This window comes from Cervus canadensis, chromosome 33, assembly GCF_019320065.1.
Source record: "Cervus canadensis isolate Bull #8, Minnesota chromosome 33, ASM1932006v1, whole genome shotgun sequence".
In the NCBI taxonomy this organism is placed as follows: domain Eukaryota; kingdom Metazoa; phylum Chordata; class Mammalia; order Artiodactyla; family Cervidae; genus Cervus; species Cervus canadensis.
In genome coordinates, this window is record NC_057418.1 from 31097990 (window position 1) to 31113288 (window position 15299).

The 15299-nt window shown below is 48.9% G+C and overlaps 1 protein-coding gene and 1 long non-coding RNA gene across 4 annotated transcripts in view; one reads left to right on the forward strand and one right to left on the reverse strand.

The window, feature by feature from the left end:
* Window positions 1–1373: 1373 nt before the first annotated feature.
* On the reverse strand, window positions 1374–9004 carry LOC122434052. The gene is made up of 3 exons (XR_006267230.1): window positions 8868–9004; window positions 3363–3527; window positions 1374–1397 (listed from the first exon to the last, which is right to left on the reverse strand). It is a non-coding gene; the product is annotated as an uncharacterized LOC122434052 (long non-coding RNA).
* Window positions 8743–15299, forward strand: part of SLC22A3 (solute carrier family 22 member 3) — a 93920-nt gene continuing 87363 nt past the window's right edge. Inside the window, exon 1 of one of the 3 annotated variants that reach the window (XM_043457209.1) lies at window positions 8743–9300. In XM_043457209.1, coding sequence (XP_043313144.1) covers window positions 8869–9300 — 432 coding nt within the window. In that variant the 5' untranslated portion in view covers window positions 8743–8868. The remainder of the gene's footprint in view (window positions 9301–15299) is intronic. The other 2 variants (XR_006267229.1, XM_043457208.1) reach the window with 2 other exon arrangements.

The window sequence follows — 15299 nt, forward strand, 5'->3', positions numbered from 1 at the left end:
CAATGCAGGAGACCTAAGAGACACTGGTTCGATCCCTGGGTCAGTAAGATCTCCTGGAGAAAGAAATGGCAACCCACTCCAGTATTCTTGCTTGGAGAATCCCATGGACAAAAGAGCCTGGTGGGCTACAGTCCAAAGGGTCGAAAAGAGTTGGACACAGCGGAAGCCACTTAGCATGCATGCACACATGTCTGGACCAGCTCCGTCCAACAGAATTTTCTGTATTGCTGGAAATGTTCTTGATCATCATAGTCCAATATTGCAGTCACCAACTGTGCACTGGTTATTGAGTACTTGAATTGTGGCTCGTTAAGAACAGAGCCTTTCATTTCACTTAATTTTAATTTAAATGCAAATAGCCACATATGGCTAATGGTACCTTATTGGACAGTGCAGATATAAAACAGATATCATTGTTTTAAGATAGAAAGAGAAACATGATTTGGCTTTTCTCTCATAAATCTACAGAGTAATGGGAGAAATAAAATGCACACATAATTTTACATCAAAATCCCAATTGAATTTCTATGGAACTTAATAAAGGATAAAATTTATACAGAAGAAAAAAAAATCCCAAATTGCCAAGATGACTCTGAAAAGGAACAAAGTAAGGGCAGAGAAGGGACGAGACTTGTCCTCCCAAATACTAAGAAATGTTACAGAACTATTGTGATTAATAGTAAAATACTGTCACGGAGGTAGACATGTAGAGTGGTAAAAAAGAACAAAGAGCCCAGAAACTCTTTCATGCATTTTTTTTTTCTTTTTGGAAGATGCAAAAAGCAGAAGCTATAAAACAAATTGACACATGGTACTACATCAGAATTTAAACTTGTAGTCACCAGGACACAACAAACACAGTGAAAGGACAAGCCACAATCCAAGAGGGAGGGGACATATTTCTACAGATAGCCAACTCACTCACTGCACAGCAGAACCTAACGCAGCATTGCAGAGCAATTATTTGTTGTTCAGTTGCTAAGTCGTGTCTGACTCTTTGCGACCCCATGAATGGCAGCACGCCAGGTTCCCCTGTCCTTCACTGTCTCCCAGAGTTTGCTCAAACTCATGTCCTTTGAGTCAGTGATCCAACCATCCAACCATCTCATCCTCTCTCATCCCCTTCTCCTCCTGCCCTCAATCTTTCCCAGCATCAGGGTCATTTCCAATGAGTCAGTTCGCCACATCAGGTGGTCAAAGTACTGGGGCTTCAGCTTCAGCATCAGCATCAGTCCTTCCAATGAATATTCTGGATTGATTTTCTTTAGGATGGACTGGTTTGATCTCGTTGCAGTCCAAAACTCTCAAGAGTTTTCTCCAGCACCACAATTCAAAACCATCAGTTCTTCAGCACTCAGCCTTGTTTACGGTCCAAATCTCACATCTATACATGAGTACTGGAAAAAAAAGAATAGCTTTGTCTACAGGGCCCTTTGTCAGCAAAGTGATGTCTCTGCTTTTTATTTGCTGTCTAGGTTTGTCATAGCTTTTCTTCTAATTATACCAATTTAAACAAAAAAGACAAGCCACGGACTAAAGAGATAGAACATAATACATAGCTGACAAAGAAGCAAAGCAAACAAATAAACAAGTAATTTTCAAAAACTTCAGTAAGAAAAAGCAAGTAACAAAGAGAACACAGGCAGAGGATATGAGAAGTGACTCACAGAAGACAAACCTAAATGATGAATGCCAAGTGCTAAGCTGCTTTCACTTATGTGCGACTCTTGCAACCCCATGGACGGTAGCCCACCAGGCTCCTCTGCCCACGGGATTCGATGCAAACGTGCTCAGTCTGACCAAATTAGTAGTGTGTAAATCAGAACAACGGCACTGCGTTTTAAGCCCAGAGTATCTGCTACTGCCCTTGAGGGTAACGAGCAAGTGTGTTAGCATGGATGTGGATGATCTCAGAGGTTGCTGATGAGACATGAATTGGGGCCACCCACTGAAAGCAATTTGGCGACCTCTGGTGAAGCTCAAAATAGGTACATACTATGGTCCTGACGCAACAGTTAGAACTGGACGTGGAACAACAGTCTGGTTCCAAATCGGGAAAGGAGTACTCCAAGGCTATATATTGTCACCCTGCTTATTTAACTTATATGCAGAGTACATTACGCGAAATGCCGGGCTGGATGAAGCACAAGCTGGAATCACGATTGCCAGGAGAAATATCAGTAACCTCAGATATGCAGATGACACCACCCTTAAGGCAGAAAGTGAAGAAGAACTAAAGAGCCTCTTGATGAAAGTGAAAGAGGAGAGTGAAAAAGTTGGCTTAAAGCTCCACATTTAGAAAACTAAGATCATGGCATCTGGTCCCATCACTTCATGGCAAATAGATGGGGAAACAGTGGAAACAGCGTCAGACTTTATTTTGGGGGGCTCCAAAATCACTGCAGATGGTGACTGCAGCCATGAAATTAAAAGACAGTTGCTCCTTGGAAGAAAAGCTATGACCAACCTAGAGAGCATATAAAAAAGCAGAGACATTACTTTGCCAACAAAGATCCATATAGTCAAAGCTATGCTTTTTCCAGTAGTCACATATGGATGTGAGAGTTGGACTATAAAAGCTAAGCGCCGAAGAATTGACGCTTTTGAACTGTGGTGTTGGAGAAAACTCTTGAGAGTCCTTTGGACTGCAAAGGGATCCAACCAGTCCATCCTACAGGAAATCAGTCCTGAATATTCATTGGAAGGACTGATGTTGAAGCTGAAGCTCCAACACTTTGGCCACTTGTTGCGAAGAACTGACTCATTGGAAAAGACCTGATGCTGGGAAAGATTGAAGGCGGGAGGAGAAGGGGACGACAGAGGATGAGATGGTCGGATGGCATCACCAACACAATGGACTTGAGTTTGAGTAGGCTCCGGGAGTTAGTAATGGACAGGGAAGCCTGGCATGCTGCAGTCCATGGGGTCAGAAAGAGTCAGACATGACTGAATGACAACTGAACTGGTGGTCCTGACAGTCTGCTTGTAGGCATTTACTTTAGATCAGTTCTTGCCAAGGGAACATGCATGACAGCTTCACTGCCATATCATTTATAACTATGAAAAATTAAAAATGAGCTGAGTGTCTCTGGGATATTGTAGTACAGCCATTCAATTGAATAATACATAGCAGTAAATGAGCTAGATCCATATTTATCAAGATTTAGAGGTCTCAAAAATATAATGTGGAATAAAAAAGGGAAGTGACAGAAAAATACAGAGTATGGTATCATTCATGTAAATTTCAAAGCATCCCAAGTACTATGCAGGTTCCCCCCATTCTCCAAAGGTAGAGCTTGCCCATGAAACCTCTGCAAAGCTGAAGTGTGGAAAAGCAAAGAAGCAGTCACCTTAGGACACACCTGGGTAACAGACGCAGAAAATAAACAGAGATGAAGCACAGATGCTCACAGGCAATTCAAACCTATGCCGCCCTGAAGGTGAGACACTGCATGTAGTTTCTGGGTGTAGGCGCTGGGCAGGGCCACTCTCCCTGCTGGGGTGCACACTGCTTCTTGAACGACTCACTGCAAAACAAACACCGAATGCTATTTTCAATTTTCATCTTTCATTATAAAAGCGAAAATCCTCTTTGATTTCCTTTGGTTAGGAAAAAACAGGTGCTGATGTAATTCTTTCATAAAACAAACTTCTGAAGCGCAGGGGACCCCTGTGTTGATGTTTGTAGTACCCAGGTATAAAAAGGGTTAAAACATGGATGAGATGAGTAACAACTTCATAACAGCTGTACTTGGACAAGAGAGGGACTGAACCTTTAATAAAGGGGGCCACACTCTGCCTTCCTCTCCCCTAGGGCCAAGCGGGTGTACCCACCTGAAGCCCATGCCCCCTCCCATCTTCCTGCCCCTCACCTCCCACACTACCCACCCCCGCCCCTGCTGGGATCTGAGACCCCACGACTCCCTGCCCAGCAGTCCTGAGCCCTCTCCTAGGGCCTGCACGACTCTCCCCCAGGCCCACCCTCCAGAGAAAGGGTCCGGTAGCTGCCCTGGGAGGATGCGGGGGTGACAAGGACAGGACATGAAGGCATGTGACGGAGACTGCATCTGTGTCTAGAAGTCTTAGTTCTTCATAGCTGCACATCTAAGATATAACAAACAAAGGCAGACGGCCAAACAATTGATGCATTCGAACTATGGTACTGGAGAAGACACCCGAAAGCCCCTTGGACTGCAAGATCAAACTGGTCAATCTTAAGGGAGATCAACTCTGATTATTCACCAGAAGGACTGATACTGAAGCTGAAGCTCCAGTATTCTGGTCCATCTGATGTGAACAAATGACTCATTAGAAAAGTCCCTGATGCTGGGAAAGACTGAGGGAAGAAGGAGAAGAGGGCATCAGAGGATGAGATGGCTGGATGGCATCACTGATGCGATGGATGTGAGCTTGGGCAAACTTTGGGAAATGGTGAGGGACGGGGAGGCTTGGCGTGCTGCAGTCCATGAGGTCACAAAGATTCAGACACGACTGGGCAACTAAACAATAACAAGAAGAGGAACAAGACATAATTACAGGACATTTGCAAATTCTGGGAAGGGTGGAGGTTTTTATTACTCTATTAAGAGCCAACTTATACATATTAATAGCACTCATCATGTGCTAAGCATGCTTTATTCACTCAGTTGTGTCTGACTCTTTGCAACTCCATGAACTATAGCCCACCAGGCTCCTCTGTCCATGGGAGTTTTCAGGCAAGAATACTGGAGTAGGTTGCCATTTCTTTCTCCAGGGGATCTTCCCAACCCAGGGATCAAACCTGAGTCTCCTGCATCTCCTGCCTTGCAAGCAGATTCTGTACCATGTTCTAAGTAATTTGCATTAAAAATGTAAAGGTTCCATACTACTCGATTTTACAGAAAAGGCTAAATATCTTGCCCAAGGAGGAAGCACAAGCTGGAATCAAGATTGCCAAGAGAAATATCAATAACCTCAGATATGCAGATTACACCACTCTTACGGCAGAAAGCGAAGAACTAAAGAGCTTCTTGATGAAAGTGAAAGAGGAGAGTGAAAAAGTTGGCTTAAAGCTCAACATTCAGAAAACTAAGATCATGACATCCAGTCCCATCACTTCATGGCAAATAGATGGGGAAACAGTGGTTGACTTTATTTTTCTGGGCTTCAAAATCACTACAGATGGTGATTGCAGCCATGAAATTAAAAGACGCTTAGTCCTTGGAAGGAAAGTTATGACCAACCTAGATAGCATATTAAAAAGCAGAGACATTTACTTTGTCAATAAAGGTCTGTCTAGTCAAGGCTACGGTTTTTCCAGTGGTCATGTATGGATGTGAGAATTGGACTATAAAGAAAGCTGAGTGCCGAAGAATTGATGCTTTTGAACTGTGGTGTTGGAGAAGACTCTTGAGAGTCCCTTGGACTGCAAGGATATCCAACCAGTCCATCCTAAAGGAGATCAGTCCTGAGTGTTCATTGGAAGGACTGATGTTGAAGCTGAAACTCCAATACTTTGGCCACCTGATGCAAAGAGCTGACTCATTTGAAAAGACCCTGATGCTGGGAAAGATTGAGGGCAGGAGGAGAAGGGGACGACAGAGGATGAGATGGTTGGATGGCATCACCGACTCAATGGACATGGGTTTGGGTGAACTGCGGGAGTTGGTGATGGACAGGGAGGCCTGGTGTGCTGCGGTTCATGGGGTCGCAAAGAGTCGGACACGACTGAGCGACTGAGCTGAACTGAACTGAAGGTCATTCAACTCAGCAGAAGTGGGATTCAAACATTCCAAAGTCCATGATCTTAGCAACTTCTCTAGGTCTGCTTGTCCAAATGCTCAGCTTACTTTATTTAAAATAAATACATTAAATTAAAAAATTAAATTAAAATAGCCTGACAATGGCAATACAAAGGAAAATGTAGTGAAATTTCTTAAGAAGGTTCTTAGACGTGTTCGGAGCACAGACGTGACTTAGGGAAGAAGGTATGGTGGTTGCAGAGGACTCAGCAGAGGGGGTGCTGACATTCTGCCCAGGCCTTGTCGGGCCGTAGCTGTGAGGATGGGAGGGCGAAATGCCAGGAAGAAGAAACTTTGTGTGAACAGGCGCAGATTTAGGGAAGTTAAGGACGGATTTGAGGATTAGCAAGTTGTATTATGTTTGGCTGTCACATGGGGGGACAACTTGGTGAGGGATATAGGTTGGGATCTTGAAAGGGAGGGTGAGAAATGAGTGTTTAATTTAGAAACAAGGCAAGCCCTTCAAGGCAGCACCTCGGAGCTGCTCTGTGGGAAGGCAGCGAGGAGGGCGGGCTGGCCCCCAGAACAGCTGCTGTGGGTGAGGAGCCCCCGCAGCACTGTGAACAAAGACAGCGGCGAGTAGAAGAGAGGAAGCCATACGTGTGTGTGTGTGTTTAAGGCGTGGTGTCAGGAAGCATCCGTGTATTCCACAAATATATACAGAGAACCACTATGAACCAAGCAATATTCTAGGTGGTCGCAAGATAGAAATGAACAAAGCAGAACTTTCTGCCCTCGTGAAACCTGCATCCTAGGCAGGGGACACGAGAAAAACAAGTAAATACAGTAGGACTTCCCTGGTGATCCAGGGATTAAGAATCTGCCTGCCAACGCAGGAGACACAGGTTCAATCCCTGGTCCGGGAAGATTCCACATGCCCTGGGGCAACTGAGCCTGTATGCAACGACTGCTGAGCCCACGAGCCGCACCTCCTGAAGCCCTCGCGCCCTAGAGCCCAGCTCCACAACAAGAGAAGCCACTGCAAGGGCAAGGGGAAGCTTGGGCAACTAGAGAGTAGCTCCCATCCCACTCTGCAACTAGAGAAAGCCTGCATGCAGCAAGGAAGACACAGCCAAAAGTAAATAAATAAAGCAAAGGAATAAAAAGATGCACATGTTAGATGGTGATAAGCACCTTGGAGACAGATGAAGCAGGGAAGGGTGCTGGGGGCTTGTCTGTACACGTGCACAAGTGTGTGTAAGCGGGGAGGGATGGTAAACAGGGATGAGGGGATGGCACGTTGGAGTAAAGGCCTGGAGAGTAAGGGGTGTTGAGATGATATCTAGGAGTCTAGGACAGGGGTATGGTTACACCGAAAGGCAAGCTGGGAGGTGGAGCTGGGTGGGAGGAGGAAAGACTGAGTCTGGGGTCGGGGGCAGTCAATAACAGAGACTACACCTTGGAGTGTGAAACATGCATGCACAGAAGTCATTGCTAATCGGGTGAGAGACCTGGTTCAGCAGCTAACAAGGATGAGAGAACCGTCAAGGGAGCCAGGGCGATCATTCGCTCAGCCCCGACTGTGTGCCCCTACCAAAGCGGTTACTCCTTCCCAGTACCCGGAAGCCTTAGGGCATCCCTAGCCATGGACAGGATTGACTCCGCAACAAAGAACAATAGGATTAAGAGCTAACTTGTGAAAAGGTACAGTAGGGGTCCGGCACTTTCTTGGCACTTCATATGTAATAATTTGTTCAACCATCATAGCAAGCCCAGGAGAGGATGTCTCATTTGACATGAGAAGACTGGGCTGGCCAAGTAAGGTGACCAAGGTCACAAGCTGGTGAACCGGACAGCCTGGCTCCCGTCCCAGCTCTGGATTAAAAAAAAAAAAAAAAAGGTCAGCCTGCGCTCTACCAGTTTTTCTACCCTCTGAGAAAAGAAATCTAAGCTAGAACGCTTTTTGGATAGCTGGGGTGGGGGTCTGGGGAGACAGCTGGAAACTTCTCGAGAAGGGGGAAGCTAGGACAGGGCAGGTGGGAGCTGCTAACAGTGTAGGGTGGTCAGCACACGTGAAGGCTGCCGCCTAGAAGGGGCTTCCCACCCCGCCCGGCGAAGGCATCGGAGCGCGGACGCGGACACGGACAGACGGACCAGCAGCCCGGGCGCAGAGCAGAGGCCCGGACCCCAGACCGGACGCAGCTCTGCCAATCTTTGCGAGAAACGTCAGGAAATGAAAAACAGCCATTCAAGCCGGTCAGCAAGCACGCTTTCCAGGCGATTTCAGGCAGAGAATAGGCCTCGGCTAAAGCAACCTGTAAGCGTCCGAGGTCCCTTCTCGCTTGGAACTCCAGGATTCTGCACAAGACTCTCAGCCTCTGTGGGTTGCCCAGCTGCTCCTTTTGAAAGTTGGACAATATCTGAGATGTCGCCAAGAATCTAACCTCGAGTAGTCCAAGTTCTGCAGTCGGTCCACTGTTCTGGGACCGTTCTGTCGGGGGGCGCGCGGGGCGGCTCTGCTCCGAGGGGACGAGGCCCAGGGGGTGGGGGGCTTCGGCTTCCCCGGGGCACAGGAGTGGAACCCGGAGCGCGGGCGTCCTCGGTCCCCCCTCCACCCACCGACCCCCGCCCCCGCCCCCCCAGGTTGCAGCCGGGACCCTCAAGAAACCGAGTTCCGGGAGCCCGGGAGTCGTTAGGTGGCCCTGGAACTTTCTTGTCTGGAAGCCCGACCCAGGCCCGCCCGCGGACCCGGCTGCTGGCAGGGACCGAATGGAGCCGCGCGCCAGCCCGGGAAGGCTGTGCGCGTCACTCGCAGTCCTGGGCCAGGTCCCCGGCGCGCGGTGGCGCTCCGCCAGGCGGCGCCACCCGGGCCCCGCCGCGCGCCCACCCGGCCCCGCGGCGGCGACCCCCGGGGGAGCGCGGCCCCGACCTCCGCGGAGGCCCCCCCACTCCCCACGCCCCCGGGGGCGGGAGGCTGGGGCCCCGGGGCCCGAGGAGCGCCGTCCGCTGGCGCTGCGCCCAGGGGCGTGAGCCGGGGAGCGCGGGGGAGGCGGCCGGGGCGGAGGAGGCGGCCGGTCGGCCGGCGGGTCACTCGGCGGCCCCGGGCGGCGGGGGGCAGACGCGCTCGGGGAAGGCGGGCGGGCGCACCATGCCGTCCTTCGATGAGGCGCTGCAGCGGGCCGGCGAGTTCGGGCGCTTCCAGCGGCGCGTGTTCCTGCTGCTGTGCCTGACGGGCGTCACCTTCGCCTTCCTCTTCGTCGGCGTGGTCTTCCTGGGCAGCCGGCCCGACCACTACTGGTGCCGCGGGCCGACCGCCGCCGCGCTGGCCGAGCGCTGCGGCTGGAGCCCCGAGGAGGAGTGGAACCGCACGGCGCCCGCGCTCCCCGGCCCCGCGCCCCCCGAGGGCCGCGGCGACGGCCGCTGCCAGCGCTACCTCCTGGAGGCGGCCAACGCCAGCGCCGCCCCCGGCGCGCTCAGCTGCGCCGACCCGCTCGCCGCCTTCCCCAACCGCTCCGCGCCGCTCGTGCAGTGCCGGGACGGCTGGCGGTACGTCCAGGCCCACTCGACCATCGTCAGCGAGGTAAGGGGCCCGGCGGCGGCGGGCGGCGCGCGAATCCCCGCAGAGGCCGGGAGTCCAGCAAGCCGGCCGCCGGGACGGTGCGCGGAGGCTGAGACCAGTTGGTTACCTCCCGGCCCCCGCCAGCTTCATCGTGCACTCGGAAGGGCTGCGTCGCAACTGCTCGCCCCGGGGTTGTGGCTTTTCTTTTTACCCCTCTGCTAGGGAGTTAACGGGGCTTCCCTGGTGGCTCAGCTGGTAAAGAATCCGCCTGCAATGCGCGACACCTAGGTTCGATCCCTGGGTTAGGAGGATCTCCTGGAGAAGGGAAAGGCTACCCACTCCAGTATTCTGGCCTGGAGAATTCCGTGTTAATGGAGAGGTGCTTTGGTTGCAGGAGTGGGTGAACGAAAACTGCCCTAGAAGCCGAGGGCTAAGATGCTTCGCGCACGCCTCCTCGGGGATCCGAGCATCCAATGGGATGCGTGTTATCTCTGAGCTGTGTGTGAGCAAGTAGTCGGAAGGGAGAGGGTGGACGCGGGTAGAGAACCGCAGAGTCTGGGGCGAGCGACACGAAACAGGTCCGCGCCGGCTGGTAGTCACCAGCCGGCAAAAAAAGAAAGGAGAAATCCAATTTTGAAGGCAGCGCCACCCATGTGATTATCTGAAATGCAAAAGGACAAAGGTCGAGGCTATCCCGGCAGCATGATTTTGGTAAAACTCCTTTGGGGCAAAGAGCAACATTTGAGAGAAGTGGGGAAAGCTGAGGTTTCCAATTAAAAAAAAATCCCCCCCCCAAAGCATGCAGAGTGAAGACCCCACTTACTGTGGGTGGCTGCTGGGGGCCGGGCGGGGGCATTCCTCATGGTTGGGGTAGCTGGTGCTGGCAGTCCCCACAGGCTTCTTGGCTACATCTGGGTGGCAAAGAGTCTGACACGACTGAGCGACTTCACTTTCACAAGGAAGCAGGGCATTGCAGGTTAGGTGCCCTCTCCCTTGGCGGCAGGACTGTCTCAACCCCAGGCTGGCAGTTTGCATCTTTATCTTGGTTTGTTCTAACCTCAGCTCTTCTAACCACTGAGCTCGGGTGGATGGGATGAGCAGTTTTATTGAACTTTGTCTGCAATCACAGGTTGGTTGGATTTCTAACAAATGATTGAATGTGCCCAGGCAATTTGCGGGGGGGCGGGATGTCTTTAATTGATTGTCAATGAGGAGTGTTGAAGGACCACCTTGAATTATGGGGGAAACACTGGCTTCAGGGTTTGCAGCGCCTCTTCTGCCTGTTAACAGTGTTCTTTGGCCTGGTGACCACATCTCTCTGGTGTTGGGATTGTCGATCTTTGAGGTTATGCATGCTCTGTGTGTGAACACGCTGTGTAAGGTCCTCTGCTAAGAGCTCTAGAGATCAAACCCCAGTCAGGCCATATCAGCGTGTGTCTGGGGTACTTTAATTTCTACCTAATTCGTGGGTCACTATCAGGACTGCTTTATAGACTGGTGTTGTTAGGGATTTCACCCTTGAAATGAATGGGTGTGGGAGAGGGTGTTATCACCCATACTTCCTTCGAGTTACATCCAAGGTGGCTGCTTCTATTCCATCCAGCATGACTGCTTAATGCTACTTTCTGAGCAAACCAGAAGATGCCCCTTGGAGAGTAGACACCTGACTTTTGAAAATATGAATCTTAAATGAAGAATGAAATGACCCTTAAAAGCAACAGGCACATACGCTGCAGTGGGTTCCCCTGAACACATGACCCACACACATCAGAGAGGAGAGATGTTGCGATCTCTAACCCCAGATACCTTAATCTGGACTTCCAGGTTTGTGTCAAGCATTCCAGGGTTATTTCAAAAGAGGGATGGTTATGAAGTCTTCTGAAGCTCGAAAAGGCACTGTGGAAGATGAGAGCGCTGCACATCAGGACCTGGGACTGCCTCCAGGTGGCTGTGTGGCTTGGGTGGATTGCTTGACCTCTCTGGGTTTAGCATTCTCATCTGCAGTATCAGGGGTTGGATTAAGCCCTTTGTAGTCCTACCAGCACCATCAGTGACATCACTGGATGGCTATTCTCAGTGTGATCAGCACAATGACAAAAATCTTCCAGGAGAAGTAAAATGTTATCCAGAATCCTCTCTTAAGGCCTCTGACAAGTTTTGGAAATATGTTAGAGATTATTCTTTATTTTCTTTTGGTCCAAAACTATTTGCTTATTCTAGTTCATTTTTAATATTTTGATTCCCGAGAGGAAGTCCTCTGTCTATTCAGGAGGCTCAGCATCTAGAACAATTCCTTCCCTCTTAGAGTTCTTCACTGCTAATACACTGCTGTCTTCGGTTTTGCATGTGATCCAATTTGGGCTTATTTTTCATATTCTATCAGAGTGATGAAAGGAACTGTAGTTCTATCTCTGACTCACAGAGTGTACACAGTGTGTTTTCAAGGACTTAAAACTCGAATGTATTAATCATGGAAAGGGAGGGTGAATTGGGAGAGCTCAGAAGGTGGAAGGGGAGCTCAGATTCCAGAATGACCCCCTGTGGCTGTCATATTTAATCCTTGTACCACTGCTGGGAAGAGAGCATTGTCCCAGCTTTGCAGAAGGGGAGCCTAAGGCAAGAGAAAGTGAAGGGACCAGCTAGCATCCCAGACCGTCCATGTAGCCAAGTTGGGTTTGGATCCAGGGGGTCTTGATTGTGACTCAGTCTCCTTTGGGCCAGGCGGCACTTGGAGTCCTTGGAACAGGTCCATGCAACACGATGCCGGGTCGCTCACCCTTCAGAACCTGCAAGAAATCTTGTTGAACCTCCTGTTTACTTAGTTACTATCCTGGTCTCCACTGACCAGTGGAGTCATTTTGTTTCGTTTCGCGGTGTCGGGAACATGATACGATGCAGATGGGGCGGCTGTCTTCCCTGTCGTGGGAATGGCTGTCTGTGCTCCCGGCATGAACGCTGCAGAATGGGCACTGAAACCTCGGCCACCCCTTTTTTCATCTTCCAAAGCGAAATAAGCGCCAAGGGGTTAAGTCAGAAGTCAGTGCCAAGTGCCGGGCTGTTTTGGTCCAGCTCTGCCTCCTGTTTATCCTGCTCTAGGAGATGCAGTGGATTTTTCACCTACATTGAAGGTCCTCAACACAGACTTTTCTGATGTCTGAATCTCAGCCTTATCTGGTTGCCAGACATTGGGCGGAAGAAAGCGTGATGTGTTGTGGACAAGTCCACGCCCTCGCCACCCAAATATTTCAGTTCCTTCCCCAGGGAGTGAGTCTTTGAAACTGATGCTGAGACTTTGAAATACTTGCTTGGTGGAGGATGGAGCGGCGGGGCTCCTCTCTCACTAGGAACAAGGCTTCAGAGCACCATTAAAAACAGATCGAATCTCCCTTTCTAGATTATTCTTTCTCCCACACACAAAACATGAAGGTCCATTTGAAAGAAGTGGCTGCCCCACTGAAGAAAGCGGAGCCTGCTTTGATCTTGGGGGCTGTCCTGGTGTTTCTCGTGTCTCTGCTCTGCTTCTTGCACATCCATCCCAGGACAGGAGCCCAAAAAAACCTCAGACATCAGAGCCATGCGCATCTGGTCCTTGGTGTCCCACCCGCGTGGAGGCACACTGCTGCGAATACTGGGGAGTGGAGGTTAGCCAGGCTCCCGGCTTATTCTGAGCTGAGTTTCTCGTTTGCTCTGGGCCCTTGGGAAAGATCTTACTTTTCTATTGTTTTTAACATGACGCGTGCCTTCCCTGGTTTTTTCGCTGAATCAACCTCACCAGAGCATCTATTTTATTATTACTTCAAAGGATCGACTATGACTGTTCATTTTCTCTTTCTCCCCTTTTATTTCTTTTTAGTTTTCATTATATATTTTTAAAGTTATTTTATTGGAGTATACTTAATTTACAGTGAATTTCTACTCTACAGCAAATGATTGTTATGCGTGTACTCACATTCTTTTTCATATTCTTTTCCGTTGTAGTCTGTCACAGGATATTGAATATAGTTGCCTGCGCTCTATGGTAGGTCCTTGTTGTGGCACTTAGATTCTTCATTTCAATTCTTTCAGTGATTACCCCTGAAATCTTACCAAGATTACTTAACTGAGTCTGCATTGAATACTGCAGCCTTCTCCTAAAGAGTTTAGGATCGTAAACACTTTCATTCAGTCGATCCTATGTCACAGGCATTAGCAGCCAGTATTCTAGGTTTGTTTTTTCATTGATAATTTATGGGTTTTGTGTAGATCACGTATGTTTGGTTCACATTTGCCCTTTATCTACTCATCATTCCATGCCGTTTCACTTTCCCTGCTTCTTTTCCATGTACATCTTTAAAACGTTTTTATTTAGTTTGTATCTCTAGATGGCGAATGTTCTCCACTTTTGTTTCTATGGAAATTACTTTATTTCACCATTATTCTTGAAAGGTAGTTCTGCCAGGTAAATAGTTGTATTTTGCCAGTTATTTTTCCTTAGCTCTTTCAGGATGTGAGCTCCGCCTCGAAGCTCTCATTTTCTTTTGAGACGTCTGTCGTCAATCTAACTGTCCTTTTCTCTTGGGTTCTGCCTCGGTGGGTACTTTTTGTATTTATCCATTGCTTCTAAAAGGTCCCTGGAGTATAGTAGGCACTCAGTAAATAGCTGTTGAATGAACCAGTTGTATTTTCTTTAACTTCAAATTTTAGTTCTTTGGTGGGTTCTGGAAAATTCTCAACCATTATCTCTTCATTTCTTGTTTTCTACTCTTTCCTTCTGAAATTCTAATTAGACTTAATTTCGACCTTCTTTATCTGTCCTTTATGACTCTTAACCTTTGTCTCATATTTCCCGTTTCAGTATCTGTATGATGGTTCAGATAGCTTTTCAGACTTATCTGTCAGATCAGTGTTTCTATTTAGCAAATCTGCTGTTGAATGCGTTCATTGAAGTTTTTTATTTCAGAGCTTATCTTTTTCATTTATCAAAGTCATATTTGTTATCTTTCACATATCCCTGGTCATGTATTGGTAGCCTCTTATTGCTTGCTCATTTTTGTGTTTCCATTTTTCAGTTCCTTTAAATGTTTTACATATGATTAGGATACTGGAGTGGGTACCCATTCCCTTCTCCAGGGGAATCTTCCCGACCCAGGGATCAAACCTGGGTCTCCTGAATTGGCAGGCAGATTCTTTACCATCTGAGCCACGAAGGAAGCCCAACTCTATATTTTATATCTGGTAATTCCACTCCCCGAAGCCTTTGGTGTCCCAGATGTCTCACTTGTTTGTTATGTGTTTGGCATTTGTGTGTGTGTTGGTTGAGCTTAATGAGTGAGCAGTCATCCCATTAGGTGTCTGCAGCTCGGTATTGGCCACAGATTGGCCAAGCAGATCCATGCAGTGATGTGTATCTGAACCCCAGAGTCAAAAGAAATGAGAACCCCAAAGCTCATTTCCTGCTTTCTTCTGTCAACTTATTTATTAGATTACCAATGAAGCTCAATTGAAATCTATTTAGCATTTACTCTATGCTGAGTGGGCCTCCCTGGTGGGTCAGTGGTAAAGAACCCACTTTGCCAGTGCAGGAGACATAATAGACACAGGTTCAATCCCTGGGTTGGGGAGATCCCCTGGAGGAGAAAAAGGCAACCCACTCCAGTATTCTTGCCTGGAGAATCCCATGGACAGAGGATCCTGGAGAGTCGCAGCCCGTGGGGCCGCAAAAGAGTCGGACATGACTTAGCAACTGAATAACAACATATGCTAGGCACTGAGCTAGGCTGGTGTACGAAGATGGCTAAGAGTCTTTCTCCCATGAGCTCAGGGCCTGGCAGAGAGACTTGCCCTGAGATAGCAAAAGGCCGCGAGTGGTGACAGGTGTGGTGAAGGGATGCCTTCTTCCGATTGCCTGGGGCTGAGTCAGAGCAGACTGAGCACTGACCTTGACCACAGCCTCGGGGACAAGGAGGCGCCTGAGAGGAATACACGAGGAGAAGGATGTCGCACGTGCACACACTCTCATCTTCATCCTTATTTATTTGTAG